Raw genomic sequence first — 17582 nt, forward strand, 5'->3', positions numbered from 1 at the left:
GTCAGGATTGAATCCCCTGTCTTTTCAGCTCCACACTGACAGAGCTTGAGTCCTCACCCACTCCCTGGCCACAGGAGCCCACAGGAAAGGTTTACAGACTGGAAGGCCATGCTAAGGCTCCACAGAAATGTCACTGATGGTCACAATGTATATACAGTCAGTCTCTTATGCAAAAGAGTGCCTGTAAACTCCTGCCCTGGCAACTGCTAGCCAGAATGGGAGTCTGGCCAAACTGCAGCCCAGACTCATCCGAAAAGCAAAGCCTTCCTCCTGTGAGGGGGCGGCATTCCACCCTCAGGATCTGGGGCGTGGGGCTGCGCCGAAGGCCCACATGTGATCCGCGTGGCTGTCTCCATTTTTACCTGCATGGCCAAGCAGAGTGTGTTGAGCATGATGAGGACAAACATCATGTATTCGAAAGGCGAGGAGTTCACCACGTACCAGAACTTGTACTGGTAGGGGTTTTTGGGGATGTATCTCCGCAGCGGACGTGCCTTCAAGGCGTATTCAACACACTGACGCTGCAATGGCAGAAAAGAGCAACGGGGGTCCTGAGCACGTCTATGGAAGAAGGACACAGTTCTCGTCTGCCCTGAAAAGCCGGTGCACACCTACTGGGAAGGACCATGGATGACGGGAAACCGCCACAGCAACCCCCAAGGGTACCACTCAGCATCACTGACAATGGACCCCCAGATCCATCACCTCATCCACCCCCCACAGCAGCCTTGGAGGGTACGTGGAACAGCCAACGTGCTTTCATTTTGCTTATTAAAAGACTGAGGTCCTGTAGTGCATTAAGCAGAGATGCAAGGCCTTGATCCCCATCTCTGCCTGCCATTCCTCAATGCTGGAATGGTGGAATTCTCCTGCCTAGGAAAAGAAGCCAAGTAATGAGAGGCAAGGAAATCTTCAAGAATCAGAGGGGCTGGGCTGATTCCCTGAGACTGGAGGTCCCTGGCTGCTCCAGGAGGGACCCACATAAGACATCACCCAGAAGGAGAAGCGAGGGTGTTAACCCTGAGCATCTAGTGGTGAGTGAGCTGAGTGTCTGCTGAGAACTTATGAGGCTCAGGAGCTCGTTGAGTTCATCTCAGAACCCCAGGACATGGTCTGTGATGACAGCTAGGGCACTGCCCCAGGCACTCACATGGGGGCCGAGACCAGTGCACCACGTGCAGCCAGCATAGAGGAGCCTCCAGCCTCGAAAGCCTTCAGCTCAGCATCAGACCCTCCTGGCTCCTTGGCCCTCACTAACCCCTATTCTCGGCTCTGTCTCTGGATTCTGACTTTGGACAGGCTCCTCTCCATCCAAGGCCTGGCTCTGCTGTGACCTCACATACTGCCTCTTGGGACCCCTGATCGGAGCCTCTTTGGGACCTTGTGGTGACCTAGTTTGAGCTCGGCTGCTGCTTGGGTCCTGCCCTGACGCTCTTCTTCCTTGGCGGTGGTCAGGAGGGTGAAGAGCTGAGCCAGGCCTCCCTCAGACTGTGGCTGATACAATCTGCAGGCGCACCCGACGAGAGTGACATCTCCCTGAAAACCCGGCAGTCCTCGTGTTTCCCCTGGCGGGGATGCTATAGCCCGAGACAGACGGTCTCACCACGCATGGCCACTTCCCCCCAGGAAGCCCGGGCTGGCATATGACCCTTGCTCACTATGTAATCATCAGAGATGGCTACTGATAGAGGGCCTGGGGGAAACTCCCAAAACACAATCTCCGTCTCACAGACTACTTTTCAGGGCTGAAAGTTAACTCGTTAATGTCCTCAATTAAAAAGAGATAAGGGAGCTAACCCAGACAGGAGGGGGGAAGCACCCACAGTCACAGAGCAGGTTCAGGGAGAATACGACCAGACCCAGTCTCCCAGCCCTCTCACATCATCAAGCAAGCAGAGCCAAAGGCCCCCATGTCTGTCAGCTTGGTTAAAACGAGGTGCAGGGTCAAGAGAGAGTGGTTCCAGTGCAATCTTGGTTTCAAGGTTAAAGTTAGTAACTTTCCCTGTGCTGTGAGAGGGTACTTCCTTCTAAGTCAGTGGTTCTCAACCAGGGGACATTTGACAATGTCTGAAGATGTTTTTGGTTCTTGCCAAAAACAGTGCAGAATGGGGGGTGGTGCAGAAGGTGCTGCTGGAATCTAGTGGGTAGAGGCCAGTGATGCTTCTAAACCATGCACAGGAAGCACAACAGAGAGAATTATCCAGCCTCCAGGGTCAACAGACCCAAGGTTGACAAAGTCAAGGCTATGCCCCACCAGGGACTGTGCGAGTATCAGGGGGTGTTCTCTGTCCCCAAGCCACACCACCCTGCATGACGTTGAGCTGTTACAGGTAGGTCATGACCACACAAGGCGGCCAAGGTATTCTGGCTTCTCACCCACATGTGGGGGTAAATTTAAAAATTACTGCCTCATCTGTCTCTGGGTAACTAACTCTCAATACTGATGACTCAGATTGGCTGAGAGTATGCTCTGAGCAGAGCCTGAGCCCCAGGGGCAGAGAGCAGGTGGGCACCCTGCTCTGCACGTGGGGAAAGCCATCAAAAGAGAGATCAGTCCTCTTTAACTCAAGGGACGGAAGCCCAAACAGTGTGTGACTTTAACCTGATTTTTGTCCAGCTCACAGTTCTTATACTCTTTCTCTCCCTGCTCCTGAAATGTGACGATGACGAAGCCCACGAAGATGTTCATCATGAAGAATGCGACAATGATGATGTAGATGATGAAGAAGATGGAGATCTCCACACGGTAGTTGTAGATGGGGCCCACATTCTCTCCGTTCGAATCGATGGCTTTGTACAGCAACCTGGAGAGCAGAGAACCAGTCAGCACCAGCCCCACTGCCTTCTGAGTGCCTCTGGGGGCACTGACAGTGGGAGCCCTCACTAGGAGCCCACCCCAAGTGCCCTGGATACACGGTGGTCCCCCAGGAAGCCTCCTGAGCATCAGGCCAGGCAGCCCAGCACCTGGGGGAGGAGGGAGCACCTGGGATGTATTTGTGAACTGATTGCTCTGAGAACCAAGAAAGATTTACAAGTATTGAATAATGCTCCTTCCTAGTCGCAGACAGAAGAGAGGAAGAACATCACACGCAAGTCTTTGGTGGAACGGAAAGCTATAAACATGAGAGCACAAGTAAGCAGCCAGGGCAATTCCAAAGAACTATAAGAGGTTCCCCAAACTGAAACAGGCACTACCGTGAAACACGTGCCAAGCAGAACTCTGAGCAGAAGGAGGGGAGATTACTGCAGCAGCCTCCAGTTCGATTCACGCCCATTCCCATGCAGACGCAGCCTCTCCGAGGACTAACTGCACGCCGCCCTGTGCTGGATGCTTGTGCGTCCAACTGGAAAGGTGGACACACTGCAGTCCTGTCTCACAGAAGCTCAGGGAGGGGTCTCAGTGTCCAAGGTCAAGGTCAAGGTCCTGGGGGTCAGACTCAGAGTGGAGCCCATCTGCCTTGAGCCCCAAGCTCATTCATTTTCCTGCCATCAGATTTGCTAAAGTGACATGTTTAAAATCTGAGGCCACAGCCAGTGCCTCTGAGAGTGCAAGCTCTCACCCCATGCTCCCCTCCCCCAGGGCCAAGCCCCATCCAAGTGTCCTTTTATTCTGCAGGTACTCCACACATCCAGAGTCCTGCCAGCCCGTCCACCCTGCACAGCTCCTCTGGGCATGACAACTTGACATGCAGACCACCAGTGTATGTATATTCTGGTGGCAGGAGCTGGGGTGCCATCAGAGAGCAGAGAACAAGAAACGTGTAAGAGACTCTCCTTTTGTATTCTACTTCCCTCCCCTTTTCTTACTCCACCCGTCAAAACCCAAGTCACTCCTCAGGGCCCCGTGCTACATGTCACTGATGCACCAGGTCTCTCCTGCCTGGCTTGGCTGAGGACACTGACTACATGTGGGCTTTGAAAGGGGGAACCATGTCTAGACAGCTCCATTCCTTCCACGGGGCTTAATACAGTGTGCTGCGGAGAGCTAACATCAAGAGCACATTTCATGAACAACCGAGTGAGTGCATCAGTGAAAGACATGACACGCCGGTACGTATTAGGACTCGGAGTGAACGGACAGCCCGGGACACAATCAAGGGCCTCTCTAGGACAGCGTAATGGCTTCACTGATGGGGCGACACAGGGGCTGGCCTGAAAAAGGCCTCTGGGGATTCCCCATTCCCATCCAGGGATGCCCCCCTCACCCCATCCCAGCTTCTCAAATCTGAGAGTCCTGGCAGCTGCCCATAGAGGTGAATCATTCACCGAATCAGACAGCGGAGCCCTGTGCATCAGGAAGTGACTGCTAAGTGGCCCAAAGTTACAAAGTCAGAGAAGAGGCCTGCAAAGCTGGAGAAAAGCAACAGGACTCGCTCCAGGAGAGACGGCTCAGCCCAGGGTGCTTTCGAAGCAGCAGGGGCATCCCTAGGAGACACATGGTCCTGGTACTCACGCGGGCCAGCCCTCGAACGTGGAGACTGTGAACAGAGCCATCATAGCCGAGAGGACGTTGTCAAAGTTGAAATCACTGTTTTGCCAGATCCTCTCACGGACCACAGGACTATCAACATCCCCATCCTTGTAGAGGATGAAGAGCCCCCTAGACAGGAAAAGAGGTGGGGTCACCCAAGCTGGACATGGAATGGGATGACACGCCAATCCCTCTGCAACCCTGGGCACCATCCCGCTCGGTCCACAGCCAGGCCACAGCTCTGAGCACAGCACAGGCTGCCCTTCTCCATATCCTGGCCTGTGTTTAGTCTACTCTTCGGTTCAAATAACCAGTTAAACGAGTATTCTCCAGAGCTACCAAGCAGACACCTAGCACATGCCTGATCACAAAGGAGAACTACTGAACAAGAACCATCTCTCCTACAATGGGCTCCAAGTGTGCAATGAAGAACCAAGAGCTTTGGCCGTGCAGAATTCCACAGCTCTGGGAAACCAGCCCAGGCCTCCTCTTATCTCTGTCTTAGTTTTAATCGAATTCCTTTTCTGATAGTAGCAATATTCCCAGCTTTCTTTCCAAAAGAATTCTGTAATTGCTGGCACACAGTATTTCTCATACAATTTCACTTCTGGAAGGGTTCCAGCCCCTTTGTTCCACAGAAGAGGAGGCTGACATAGTGAGGGATGGGAAGGCTTCCATGCTGTCACCTCCATGGGGACCCCCCCAACCCACAGTGTGAACGGGGCCCCCAAAGCCCACAGCCACAGTCACACGGCAGTCAGATAACTCTCTGAGAGCCCTGACCGCTGAAAAGAAGTGCCCAGTGAGCCCCCAGTGCAAGCGGCCCAGCCGTGGCTGGCGACATCTCAGGACGGGGACACAAGAACATCTACGCTAAGGTCTCAGCACTTCAGGCTGTGGTTCCGTGTCTGCCTTCAGAGTCAGGTGGATGAGCTGGAGCAAGAGGAATGAGTATTCACCACCTGCTCTCTCCTGTCACCATTACTGTGAATGAAAACGAGACCAAAAGGCAGGTGAGGGGAGCACGTGGGGAGAAGCAGCCTGGGACTTAAGTCAGCAGAGGCGGCCAATCCTGGACTCCCAGCAGGTTGAGCTCTGAGTTCTGGTTTGAGGAAAAACTTGGATACGTGGCTGTAGGGAGAGCTAATTGTTATTGTAAGTTTTAGTGCCCATCCTTCAGTTTACTGATTCTACACCAAACATCAAAAGTCATCAGTCCATTCGCTCTCTTTTTTAAAATATAAGGAATCTTTGCTTCTTTTCTTTTTAAAACAAAACAAAAAATTTATTTGGCTGCACCAGTTCTTAGTTGCGGCATCTAGTTCGCTGATCAGGGAACGAACACAAACCCGAGCCTCCTGCATCGGGAGTGTGGAGTCTTAGCACTGGGGAAGATGGGGAGCTCCTCATGTGTCCATTCTTTAGGGGTGATGAAAAGCTCCGGAACCGGCCTGAGGTGTCGCTCGTAGCACAATAGGGCTGTATGAAATGCCACTGAACTGTGCAGTGTGAAGAGGTCAATTTTATGTTTTGTGAATTTCACCTCAAAACCAACTCCTCCGTCTTTCCAGCTATGAGCTGAGCTCTCAGGACTCTTGTCCTCTACAACAAAACCTTCAGAGACACTAAATATGAACAAATCCTTGAAGCTCTCTATCTGTTCTTCCGAATTCCCCACTCCCACGTTCAGGACAGGCTTCCTGGGCGGCTCAATGGTAAAGAATCTGTCTGCCAATGTAAAAGACATGAGTTTGACCCCTGGTCTGGGAAGGAAATGACAACCGACTCCAGTATTCTTGCCTGGAGAACCCCCTGGACAGAGGAGCCTGGTGGGCTACAGTCTCTGGGATCATGAAAAGTCTGACGCGACTAAGCGGCTACAGAGCAACAACGGTCAGGACACTCACCTGCACTCTTCGGGGTTACTTTTGGCTTCGTCTGTGCAGCGATAGAACTTTCCCTGGACACAAAACAGACAGGCAGTCAAACTCTGGTTCCCCCTGAAGAGACGGGCTCGGCTCCGTGCTCAAGGGCCCTGCCCTGTACCTTGAAGAGCTGGACCCCGATGCAGGCGAACATGAACTGGAGGAGCGTGGTGACGATCATGATGTTGCCAATCGTCCGGATGGCCACGAAGACACACTGGACCACATGCTGGGGAAAGGGGCGGGGAGCGGACAGGGGGCTGTTACTTGCCTGTGCTATTTTAGCCGCAGGGTGAACTAATATCAGCCAAGATTTTCTATGATTACGTGCATTTTTCTATGCGTTTCCTACTTGACAGTCCTCTATGCCTTGCCTTGCAGGTAGTGATCTATGGCGAGCTCCCCTCAGTGCATCGTGGCCACTTGGGAGGGACGCCCTGTAAGCAGCTGCTCCTTGATTTCCTTGAAAGCAGTGAGCTTAGGGTAGAAGAAGAGCCATGGGGCACAGCAGTAGCTGGCACACAAGCCCTTCTTATGTACCCCATAAGATGACTTGGGAAAATGTTAACCCTCTGGCCTTTTGTACAAACTCCCTAAGAACAGAGCTAAAGACTGAACTATACCCAAAGGAATACTATTTATAATGAAAAAAGTAATAAAGTATGACAGTCGTCAGATAAAGAAAAATATTTTAAATTAACAAAAATTTTAAAATAGCAATTTTTAAAATGCTACCAGCACTTGGGAGGGGTAGCCTCATTGACTAGAAATGTTCTTTCTAAGCCAAAACCCACTTGAAAAATCCATCAGGCCTCAGCCAAGCTCCGGCCCAGGAAAGTCGATGATGACAGCTAACCCTGACCAAAGCTAGTCCAGCCTCAGGAGGAATCCGAACCTTAAGTCCTTTCGCTCTGTTGATGGCCCTGAGAGGCCTCAGGACCCTTAGGACCCTCAGAATCTTCACAACAGAGATGGCACTGGATCTAAGGGAAAGAGCAGAGGAAAGAAAGCAAGCAGAGTGTATCACAGTTGGTAAAATGCTGCGAGATGATTTCACTGCAGTGCGATGATGGTGGGACCCCAAGGAGCAGAGCCAATCTCTCCCCACAGGAGGACGGGTCTACTCCTTCCCATCCAAACTCCACCACAGTCCTGGATCAGAACTCACGGAGCCCTGAGTCACACAGCTGATGCAGCAGAGATGCGACTCTGGGTGCGCCTGGTTCTTCCCACCTGATGTCTACTCTAGGTGTGACCTGGCTGGGTTGTGCTGGTTTGGTTTTCTAAGTTTGGAGGCCCTGCTGTGCTGCTCTGATGCTGGGCTTCCCTGGCCTTCAAGGAGGCTGCTGCTGGGTGGGAGAGATGGGCAACTGCAAGCCAATGTGCAGGAGTGGCAACAGAGGGAAGGCAGCCAGGGGAGCATGCCTCGGTGGGGCTCTGGGAAGGCGCCCTGGAGGTGATAGCCAGGTGAGTACCTGGGGGTGATGGAATTACCTAGACAAACAGGGAAGGGGCTCCAGCCGAGGGGGGCAGCACCTGCTCAGGCCCTAGAAGGGAGGCTGCGGCTGGTGGAGAATGGCAGGTGGCTGAGTGTGGCCGCAGCACGAGCTCTCAGCAGGCAGTGGGTGGGGGCGGAGAGCCAGGCACAGCCGGGAGCCCCCGGGAGCTGCAGAGATACTCTTGAGAATGTCCGTTTAGGCTACAGCTACATGGCTCCCCACACTGGGCACTGAAGGGAGGTGAGGGAGAGGGTTAGCACAGGGCAGCTTCAGCAGGGGTCCTCATCTTCTGATGGGGACAGAGCCTCTTATTCACCTTTAGTTCAGAGGCCGTGTGCACACAGGGCTCTTCTATGGAGAAAATGGTGGTCAGCACCCAAGCAGAAGTGCTTTGAAGTCCACAGGAAAGCAAGGCCCCCCCCCCAGACGCTCCCACTGGAGCCTCTGCCCCACGCCCCCAGATACGGCAAGCTGCGGCTATTCCCCACTGGAAATCACTCAACGCCATGGAAAGGCCCCGAGGCTCTAACTTGCAGCTTTGCCCTTCCCAGATAAAACTTTTAGAGACTGGAAGAAAAGGGTCACAGCAGCAGATTTATCCTGGACAGCAAAGAAGCCTTTGATCCTCCAGCTAGAAGGGCTAAAGAGGCCACCTCGTACTACCCTTCCTGTTCAGAAGTGGAATGGAGATCTCAGGAAAGGAGGCCCCCCAGGACCTGAAGAGCCCACGGAGAACCCAGGCTAGAGCCCAGCTGCCCTCCCTCCTAGTTCAGACTTCCCTCACCCTCTTTTGAAAACAAAACAAAAAAATCAGAGAATAGTGAGCACAGCCCAGCAAATGGCATAAACAGAAAAACAGAAGCACAAGGAAGCATGCGCTGTCACAATGCTTTCTGGTGTGGGTGCAAATTAAGCTTTCCAGTTAACTGAACGCCAGTTCAGTTTATAAAAGCGTTAGTCACTCAGTTGTGTCTGACTCTGTGCCACCCCACGGACTGTTACCCTCCAGGATCCTCTATCTATGGAATTCTCCAGGCAAGAATACTGGAGTGGGTTGCCATTCCCTTCTCCAGGGGATCTTCCTGACCTAAGGATTGAAACTGGGTCTCCTGTATTGCAGGAAGATTCTTTACCATCTGAGTCACCAGGGAAGCCCCTCACATAGACCTGCCTGCCCAACAGTCCTGTGTATACACACACACACACACACACACACACACACACACACAGAATACTTACTGGATCCCAAATGACACCAAAGACACCCCAACAACCAGCATATCCAGTAAGTTGAAGTAGTTCCTGCAGAAAGCGCCTTTGTGGAGGAAAGCGCCAAAGGTCATCATCTGTGAGCAGAATCGTAAGTGATTTAGTGTTTTTTTCTCTTTGTTTTTCTTTCCAGGGGAAAAGAAACCTGGGCTCTTTACAAAATCTTGAGCGAAGTATGACTTTATGAACAAGTGTGGGTTAGGAAGCCAGAAACGCAAAGCAACAGGGCCGAGTAATAACCAAATGCTTTGTTCAAAAATGAAAAAAGGGCAGTTGATTCCCAACACATTTTAAAAGAACACACCAACTGGGACTTCATTATGGCGATGACAAATTTCAAATATGATTATATCACTGGCACGTCCAAAGGCTCTGTCTCAGGGGTGGTCCACATGACCAGGTTTCTCAGGATGCAATCGCTGCCCAGACAACCTGGCTTCCCCATAAAACTCTGGTTCCAGCCCCTCTGAGATGCCAGCACAGCCCATGTTGCTCCAACTCAGGCTTCTCAGTGGGGCTAGAAGTGCCGGAGCCCTGGCCTCACACACACAGTTGACAAAGACACTGACTTCATTTCCCCAGGCCCCATACTGCTCTTAACAGTCCCGAGTGATCTGTCCTTTTCCAAGGGCTCCTGCAAGTCCAGCTACGCTGGCACATGCCAGGTGGGGCTCAGAAGCTGCCACGAGTACCTCATCTGCTCTCTAAGCCACGCCCCAAGTGCCCGGAGCCCACACTGCAGGTGCTCACTGAGCTTCCTAAGTAAGGAGCTTAGTGAGGAAATGCCCCAGAGAAAAAACTGAAAAACACATGGAGTTACTGCTTATTTTTTAAAAAGATGGGGGAATTTTCAGATAAGTACAGGAGAGGAAGAGCTGGGAGTTAATCATACTAGACCACATGTTACTGCCAATAATCAATCCTCTTTGACCCACAAACTACAACAAAAAGCCCACTTCAAATGTAACCCAGTAACCAAACAGCCTTTCAAACCTTCCCCAGGCTGTCAGGAACCAGCCTTTCAATGTCAGCTGCTTCTCAGAGATTCTCCACTTTCGGAATCCCTCTTGTTTTAGCTTATTTTCCACTCTCTAAGATTTCTTCAAAATGAGGATTGATTTGGAAGATTTAAGTCACTGGGGCAAATACATAGAAAGTGAAAAGTAGTAATTGTGGGGGTTTTTTTCTTTTAAATAAACCTGTATCTCTTTGCCCTGAAAGCCACTTCACTGAACAACTTAAAAATGTGGAAAGGAAAATAAAACCTCAATTAACCAGGCTAACAGGCTAAGGATGACATTTCCAAATTCAGTCTGAGGAGATGGCGAATCACCAAAAAAGAAAACCTGGGATGGAGCACAGGCCAGGTGGGCACTGCTGCACCCCACACCCTGAGCCTTCAGCTGCGATGCCCATCACCATGGAGACGGTGGTAGAATCTGCTCACCGATCCAGGCAGCATCTCACTTCAGACCACATTCAACCACATTTACTGACCTGATGGCAGGAAAATGAACTCAAACATCTAGAAGATTTTTAACAAAGGTTTAAACAGAGGTTGGTTGGTCAGTACTGTGCTAATATTTTCATTAGCCAAAAAAAAAAAAAGAGAGAGACAGAGAAGGACAAAAAGTAACTACTCTATTGCCTGGAATGTTAACTGAGGTTTTATTTTACAGAAGATTTTGTAAAGAGCCCAAGTTCCATGGTAGTCTACATGAAAATATTTTTTTTTTTTTTTTGTCCTGAGATGCACACACAAAAACCCCAACATGGTTTAAAGAAACTTGTGGTTACAAGTCCCCATATCCCTGAGGGTCTCCCCACCAGGAGATGCTGCAGGCCACACTGTCCCAGGACTTCAAGGATGCACACCCCTGGGCAAGTCTGGGGTTCTGGGATATCCGCTGTGGGTCTCCAGACTTCCGAGTCCATAGAAATGGAGGCTGGCTCACCCAAGGTGGCCTTCAAAACCAGGACGCAAACCACATGCAGCAATGGCGACTGGCAGCTCATGCATGGGCAGTACATTCTGGGCACCCTGTCCAGAGGGTGCTCTTTTTGTTTGTGTAAATGTAAGCCCATCCATTAAAACATATATATCTTAACACAGAGAGACCCATGGTATCTTGCAAATCTTGTTGCAAGAAAATAGTGTGTTACTATTTCCGGGCACTGAAAACATAATGCAGTCAAAGAAATGAGAGAGGCGTTTCCTCTGTAAGAGGAAGGCGTTTCCTCTGACTTCAAGGTCAGGAGGTCAGGAAGGGTGGAAGAGAGTTCACACACAGCACTGGACTGGTTGTCAGTTGACAAATTTCAGAAGATACTAAAAAAAGGAGCAAAATGTAATTCCCAATCACTATTAGGAAGCCAAAGTAGCTCCCACATGCATTCAAAGGTTTTTTGAAGAAACAGCAACAAAAGGTTGAATGGTTACAGGAAAAAAATCCTTTGATTTAAAAAAAAAAAAAAAAGTGGAGGTTGATCACAGAGGACAAAAACTGAAAATAGCCAAAAGCACGTCACGTGTCTTGGCCGTGTGTCACACACAGGAGCAGGCCCCTGAAACACACTCCTGTGATACCTGTTACCTTTAAAACGATCTCAAATGCAAAAGTACCAGTGAAGACATAATCTGCATAACCTAGCATCTGGAAGGTAAACAAAGAATTGCCAGCGTTATTGCTACTGCTGCGTTAGAGTATGCAAGGATCCATGAAAAAGCCGTTACCTTCAACAGGATTTCAACAGTAAAGATGGCTGTGAAAGCATAGTCAAAGTAACCCAGTATCTGCAAGGCACAACACGTGGAGATGAGAAAATGGCATCTGGACAACTCCCGACAGCCCACATGCGCTCAGAGACCCGTCATCCCGGGAGGAGCCTGTCACCCTGGAGGGAAGTGCAGAGATGCTCCAAGGGCCCCACTCGGTCCATCAGAGCTCTGGGCACACTTACCTCCTGTGACCACTCTTGCTGACTCCCCTCCCAGCCCTGTGTTCTGGGCAGCAGAGGCTCACTTAGCAAAGTGTTTTATTAATAACCTTTGTTCATCGGCACACGATGCTGATAAGATACTTGTGGTGTCAGATTAATTAGTCTCACACACATTTTAGATCCTTAACTGCCCTTTTGGTAGAATGAAATACGCTGCCCTCCTGCTGAGCTTCAGATTGGAGGGAAAATGTAAACAAAGGTATAAGTGGCATCAAAGGGGGTCTTGTGTCCCCTTCTAATTTCCACCCATTCAGTCAGGGAGCCAACACCTTCCTCCACTGACGCGCCGGGCTGGATAAATCTGCAAGGAAGAGTTTCACTGATCCTCTTCCACCCGCCCGCTGCTCTGTGTCTAACGCTGCACTCTCTCCCTCAAGGCAGGTTTTCTCCTTGCTGGGCCCATTTTATCAGCACTCCCCCAAATACCACCGACATTATAGCCGCTACAGTCCTGTCTCCCCTTCTAGGGTCCCTGCTTCTCCACAGATCTGGGGGGCAGGAGGGAGGGCAGGTGGACGGCAGCAGGCCTCAACTAAGGAGGCTCACAGGAAGTCCTCAGCCACGCACAGGGCAGCTGGGACCCTCCAGTGGAATCGGCCACCTTGGCTGCTTATCTTCACGACAACTGGGCTGTACAGTTTGGGGGAACAAAAGAGACCAGCGCTGGAAGGTAACCCGTGGAGCCCACTCAGGCCGACTCCGTTCATTTCCCAGATGCAGATGCTGAGAACAGAGGCAGCTGCTCAGGCCAGGCGACCAGTCTCTGCATCACTGGCATGGGGCCAGGCCTTTGAGATGCTGGTCGAGAGCCCTGGGCCCTGCTGTGTGCATGTGGGACCCACCCCAGGGGAGTCCTCACTGCTATGAGACTAAGACGAGAACCTCTGCTTCAAAGGCCAGCTGTCCTCCCCGAAGTTCTCTCTTCAGACAGCATTATTCATTTTCCAAACTGCTTCCATTTGGGGATTTATAAATTTTGCTGGAACACTTCTGGTATAACTGTGTTTCTGTCCAGCCAATTAAAGGTCTTTCGCAGGACACCACGGAGGCTGCCCACAAGGAGCCCTGTCCCTCACCCTTATCCCCTCCAAGGTCACAGCAGGTTTCTGTGTGTGTTGAAAGCGGGTGGGGCGCCAAGAAACACACAGCTTCTGGCAAGCCAACAACCCGGCCTGGTATCGCGGGGCAAGGCTCTCGGACTCAGGTTGCTCTCTGTTCACTCTGCCTACTTTTTCTTTTTCACTAATAACTCAGCTAAGGTTAAAAAAAAAAAAAAAAAACAACCCGCTGCTAGATCTCAGTTATATGATGTATCTAAGGTAATCAAACTCACAGACAGAAAGCAGAAGGGTGATTGTTAGGGCTGGGGCAGGTGGACATGGGCATAAAGTTCCCCACATAAGGTGAGTAAGCTCTGGAGATCTGCTGTCCAACATGGTACTCAGAACTAAGGATACTGTCTTGTATCCTTAAGAATTTGTTAAGGAAAAGCTCATGCTAACTGTTCTGACCACAGTCAAATATAAACAGTGCAATATTTTTAAAAGCAAGACACACATTCATGTGAACATCTATTTAAAAAGAACAATAACATTTCTTGGAAAAGGCAGCAGGGAAATAAACCCATGGGGAAGTAATTACAATAAAAACTAGAATATGAGGCCTGCAGGTAAACAAACTCTTGGTCAATCTGTGTTCTAGGATCAGTTTGTGACCTAGTCTGTCACACAATGGTACTTTTTCCCTAAACAGCTTTCCCTCTCTGTGTCTCATCTTTATGATGGAACTGATGACACCCTGTTGTGCTTTATTCCATCTGAGCATTTAGATAGAGACCTCAGGAACCTTAACAAAAGCTGTAACCCCTGGGTACAGGTTGAGACAGGCTCAGGGCTCCATCTTTACGTCACCCAACCATGCTTTGAGGGGAAGATCTTTTCATCTTCATATCAGGATGCCCACTATCTCATCAGTCTCAGAGATTGGGTTTGCCAGGCTTCAAACCAAAAGCACGGGAAATGGAAAGACAGCACAGGGCTTGGTTGTCACAACTGAAGTCATGGGGCACTGATCTGGTGACTTGTCTAAATCCACAAATCTCAAAAGTCTCTTGTACAGAAAGAGGCACCACAAGGGCAAGGCAGCAACCCCTGACAGCCTCGCACACTGGTGGGCCTGCCTCCCCAGGCGGCTTTCTGGGAGATCAGCTGAAACTGCGCTACAGCATCAAGGCCTGGCAGTCCACAGGCTACCGTCTTGTGAAGCTGTCTTGCCTCTGGATTGCTCTCAGTGCTTATGGCTGACCTGCTGAGACTGACCTGCCCAGGCAAGAACTGACTTAGGTACCAGTCTCTGCCCAACACAGATGCCAGGCAAGGGAGTCAGCCCTGAACTTTGAAAACTGATTAATAATAGAAGATTAAACCCTCTCTTCTCTTTGAAAAGCCACCTACTGGCCCAAACTAACCTAGGCTTCATTCTTCTCCGCTGAATGCCTCAGGTCCCCATCTGCCATCTCCCTGACTTGTATTTCTCATCAGTAACAGTAGCTGTGTGAATCTGAGTCCATATAAGTCTTCCTGCCAACCCCAAGTAAGAGCCCCCTAGGCATGTGACACACCAGGTTTCAATTTTCTTTTCTCTCTGCTGGATGCTGCCACAAGCAGGAAACCTCAAAACAGGTGTGCACATGAATTTGAGGAGGGGAAAAGAGGAATCAAAATGTCGGCAGCGATGCAGAGAAGCACGGCTCCTGAATACACTGTTACTGCAGAGTATCTGAAATGAGGTATAAAATATATGATTCAATAAAGGTTTGTGCCCATAACAAAAAAATCTCTCTGGCACTGACAAATCTGCAGCATAAAATGCCTTCAGGGGAAGGAGGGGCCCACATGAGCTTTGACCCTCGTAGCCCCTGCAGGCCCTGCCTGGACACCGGCCTCTGCCTGCGAGCCCAGCGCTGACTGGGGGTGGGAGGGTCCGCCCTGACACCCTCGCTGGGGGCTTACAGTGTTCCGGAAGGAGTGGCTGCGGATGGGGTCCTCAGCGGCGAGGGCGGCGCTGCTCAGCATGATGAAGACGAGGATGAGGTTGGTGAAGATGTGGTGGTTGATGAGCTTGTGGCAGCCCACGCGGATCCTGCAGGAAGAGCCACCGCATGGATGAACCCTGGAAGGGCCCGAGCCCACCAGCCAGCGCTCTCAGCATGCTGGGGCCACTCCATGGTGATGGACCAGGTGGAGGACCGCTGTCCCTATGCCACCCAAGCCCCACCCAGCAAACTGGGACCACCAGACCATTCTTTCCCTGAAACCCTGAGGGTTCTGTGTGGACAAGCCCCACAGACCATTCACTGCGTCCTGAAAAGCAGGAACACCACCCTTCTAAAGGTGAACAAACTGAGGCTTCAGCTTGTGAAAGAACTTTCTTAAGGTGACCCAGCTATGGGAATTCCCTGGCAGTCCAGTGGTTAGGACTCTGCGTTCTCACTGCCAAGGGCCAGGGTTCAATCCCTAGTCAGGGAGCTAAACTCTCAGAAGCCCCATGGTATTGCCACCCGCAAGTCCCCAAAAAGGTGACTCAGCTAGTAGGGGACCAGGGCATATTTCCAATCCAAGTCTGATGGTGACACCTCCCCACTGTAACATGAAGCCCAGAAGCTCCCTTTTCCTGCCTTGAAACAGAGACTGAGGTCAGAGTTCATCGTAGAAACTCACACAGAACAGGGGTGACCCCAGCAGCCAGGCTGGCTGCATCCTGACCTGACCTCAGGGAGAGAGATTGGGTGTACTCTCCTGCTGTGTGGACATCCTGTCAGAAGTGCTATTCTGGGGGCAGCTGACCCACAACAAGTGCTTCTGAGAAAGTCAAGTGGAAGTCACATCATCATATAAGAATCTCACAAGCATCTCCCTGCACCCGGTGGGGCAGAGCCATCGCAGGCTCCTCCGGTCCCATGGAACAAGGAGGGTAGCACGTGCCCAGCAACCCAGCCCTGACTCTCACAACAGCACCGCAGGCTGTCAGAGCCTCTCCTGATGCCCCTGACAACATCCCAGACTACTTAGTGTAGTTAATGTCTGACTTCCCTTAACTTCAGTATTTGACTTCAGAACTTCACTGTTGGTTTTTTTGTCTACAGAATACATGCAGGTTTTCCTTTGAAAAGTTTTTTCCACTTTAAAAACCAGAAGTCAACTTTATATGAAGGTGATGTCTTGTTTCATTTTTTCTCCCTGGGGCTGCTGAATGCCTGGCTGTGGTCCCTGGAGGGCCGGCAAGCTGTCAGCAGCTGGGGAAAGCCTGACAGTGCTGTGAGGGCAAGAAGTGCTCAAAGCTTTGGGGGCAAATGGAATTCATTCCTCCCGTATAAGCAGACACAGTGAGCTGCAGGGGTCAGTGAGGAGGCTGAATAACTTTTTAAAAGAGATATGCAAACTCTCAACAATGATGAGCTATAAAAACTACCATCCAGGGACTTCCCTAGAGATTCAGTGATTAAGACTACGCCTCCCAATGCAGGGGGTGCAGGTTCAGTTCCTGGTCAGGGAGGTAAGATCCCACATGCCTCAAGGCCAAAAAGTCAAAACTTAAGACAGAAGCAATATTGCAACAAATTCAAAAAAGATTTTTAAAAATGGACCATAAAAAAAATAGATTACTATCTGATCTTCAACTCCGTAAGAACTGTTCCCACCTTGCCTCTCCCTGTGTCTCCCTGGAGCTTGAGAATTTACAGATTTCTCCTCTGACAGCCCAGAACTGCTTCTGCAATTCCAGCAACCTTTCTAGGAGCCATCTATTCCTCCTGGCATTTCACTCTGTCCCAGATGATTTAAAACCTAGAAACCAGCTAGTAAATACACATCTTCCTCTTAGAGTACTTGTGAGTAATTACCAGGTTCCTGGCAAGCACTGGATCATTTTAACAGGAGAAATGCTATTTTAAGCAGGCTATCATGGAGCTGAACTGAACAGCTACCACTTATAAACTATCACTGAGCAATACTGGTACATTGCCATCAAGCTCAATAGGGAAAAGTGATCGGCTACACTGGGCCTCTGAGTGAAGATGTTCAGGAAGCTGGTCAATACCCTCATCTCCCACAGCATCTTAGCAAAAGACTTCCTTACGAAGAAAGGGTCCTTTGGATGGAAAACGCTTCACAGGTGATGACCCACAGAATACCAGAGCTGCAGGACTGCACCATTGCTGTCCCAGGGTGGGGGCGTGTGGGAGCGGGGTCTGGAATAGCATTTCTCCCAAGGCCTGGTCACCCCCCTATACCCCTGTCCAAGCACAGGAAGGCCAGGAAGAGATGAAGAGGGCAAAGGCAAAGCTGGAACAGGACAGGGGTCGGGGGAACGTGGGGCCTCAACACTTAGGCACAGAAAGGGGCTGTGAACCATCTTCCC

At 50.6% G+C, this 17582-nt stretch overlaps 1 protein-coding gene across 5 annotated transcripts in view; it reads right to left on the reverse strand.

The window, feature by feature from the left end:
* CACNA1D (calcium voltage-gated channel subunit alpha1 D) overlaps positions 1-17582 on the reverse strand; it is a 346003-nt gene that overhangs the window by 57963 nt on the left and 270458 nt on the right. For 4 of the 5 annotated variants that reach the window (XM_070359809.1, XM_070359808.1, XM_070359807.1 and 1 more), the window contains 9 exons: positions 15176-15305; positions 11899-11958; positions 9135-9241; positions 7292-7379; positions 6518-6625; positions 6379-6431; positions 4454-4600; positions 2603-2804; positions 363-521 (listed from right to left, as the gene is read on the reverse strand). In XM_070359809.1, the coding sequence (XP_070215910.1) occupies positions 363-521; positions 2603-2804; positions 4454-4600; positions 6379-6431; positions 6518-6625; positions 7292-7379; positions 9135-9241; positions 11899-11958; positions 15176-15305 (1054 nt within the window). The remainder of the gene's footprint in view (positions 1-362; positions 522-2602; positions 2805-4453; positions 4601-6378; positions 6432-6517; positions 6626-7291; positions 7380-9134; positions 9242-11898; positions 11959-15175; positions 15306-17582) is intronic. The other variant, XM_070359810.1, reaches the window with a different exon arrangement.

The sequence above is a fragment of the Bos mutus genome, chromosome 22, assembly GCF_027580195.1.
Source record: "Bos mutus isolate GX-2022 chromosome 22, NWIPB_WYAK_1.1, whole genome shotgun sequence".
Taxonomy (NCBI): Eukaryota; Metazoa; Chordata; class Mammalia; order Artiodactyla; family Bovidae; genus Bos; species Bos mutus.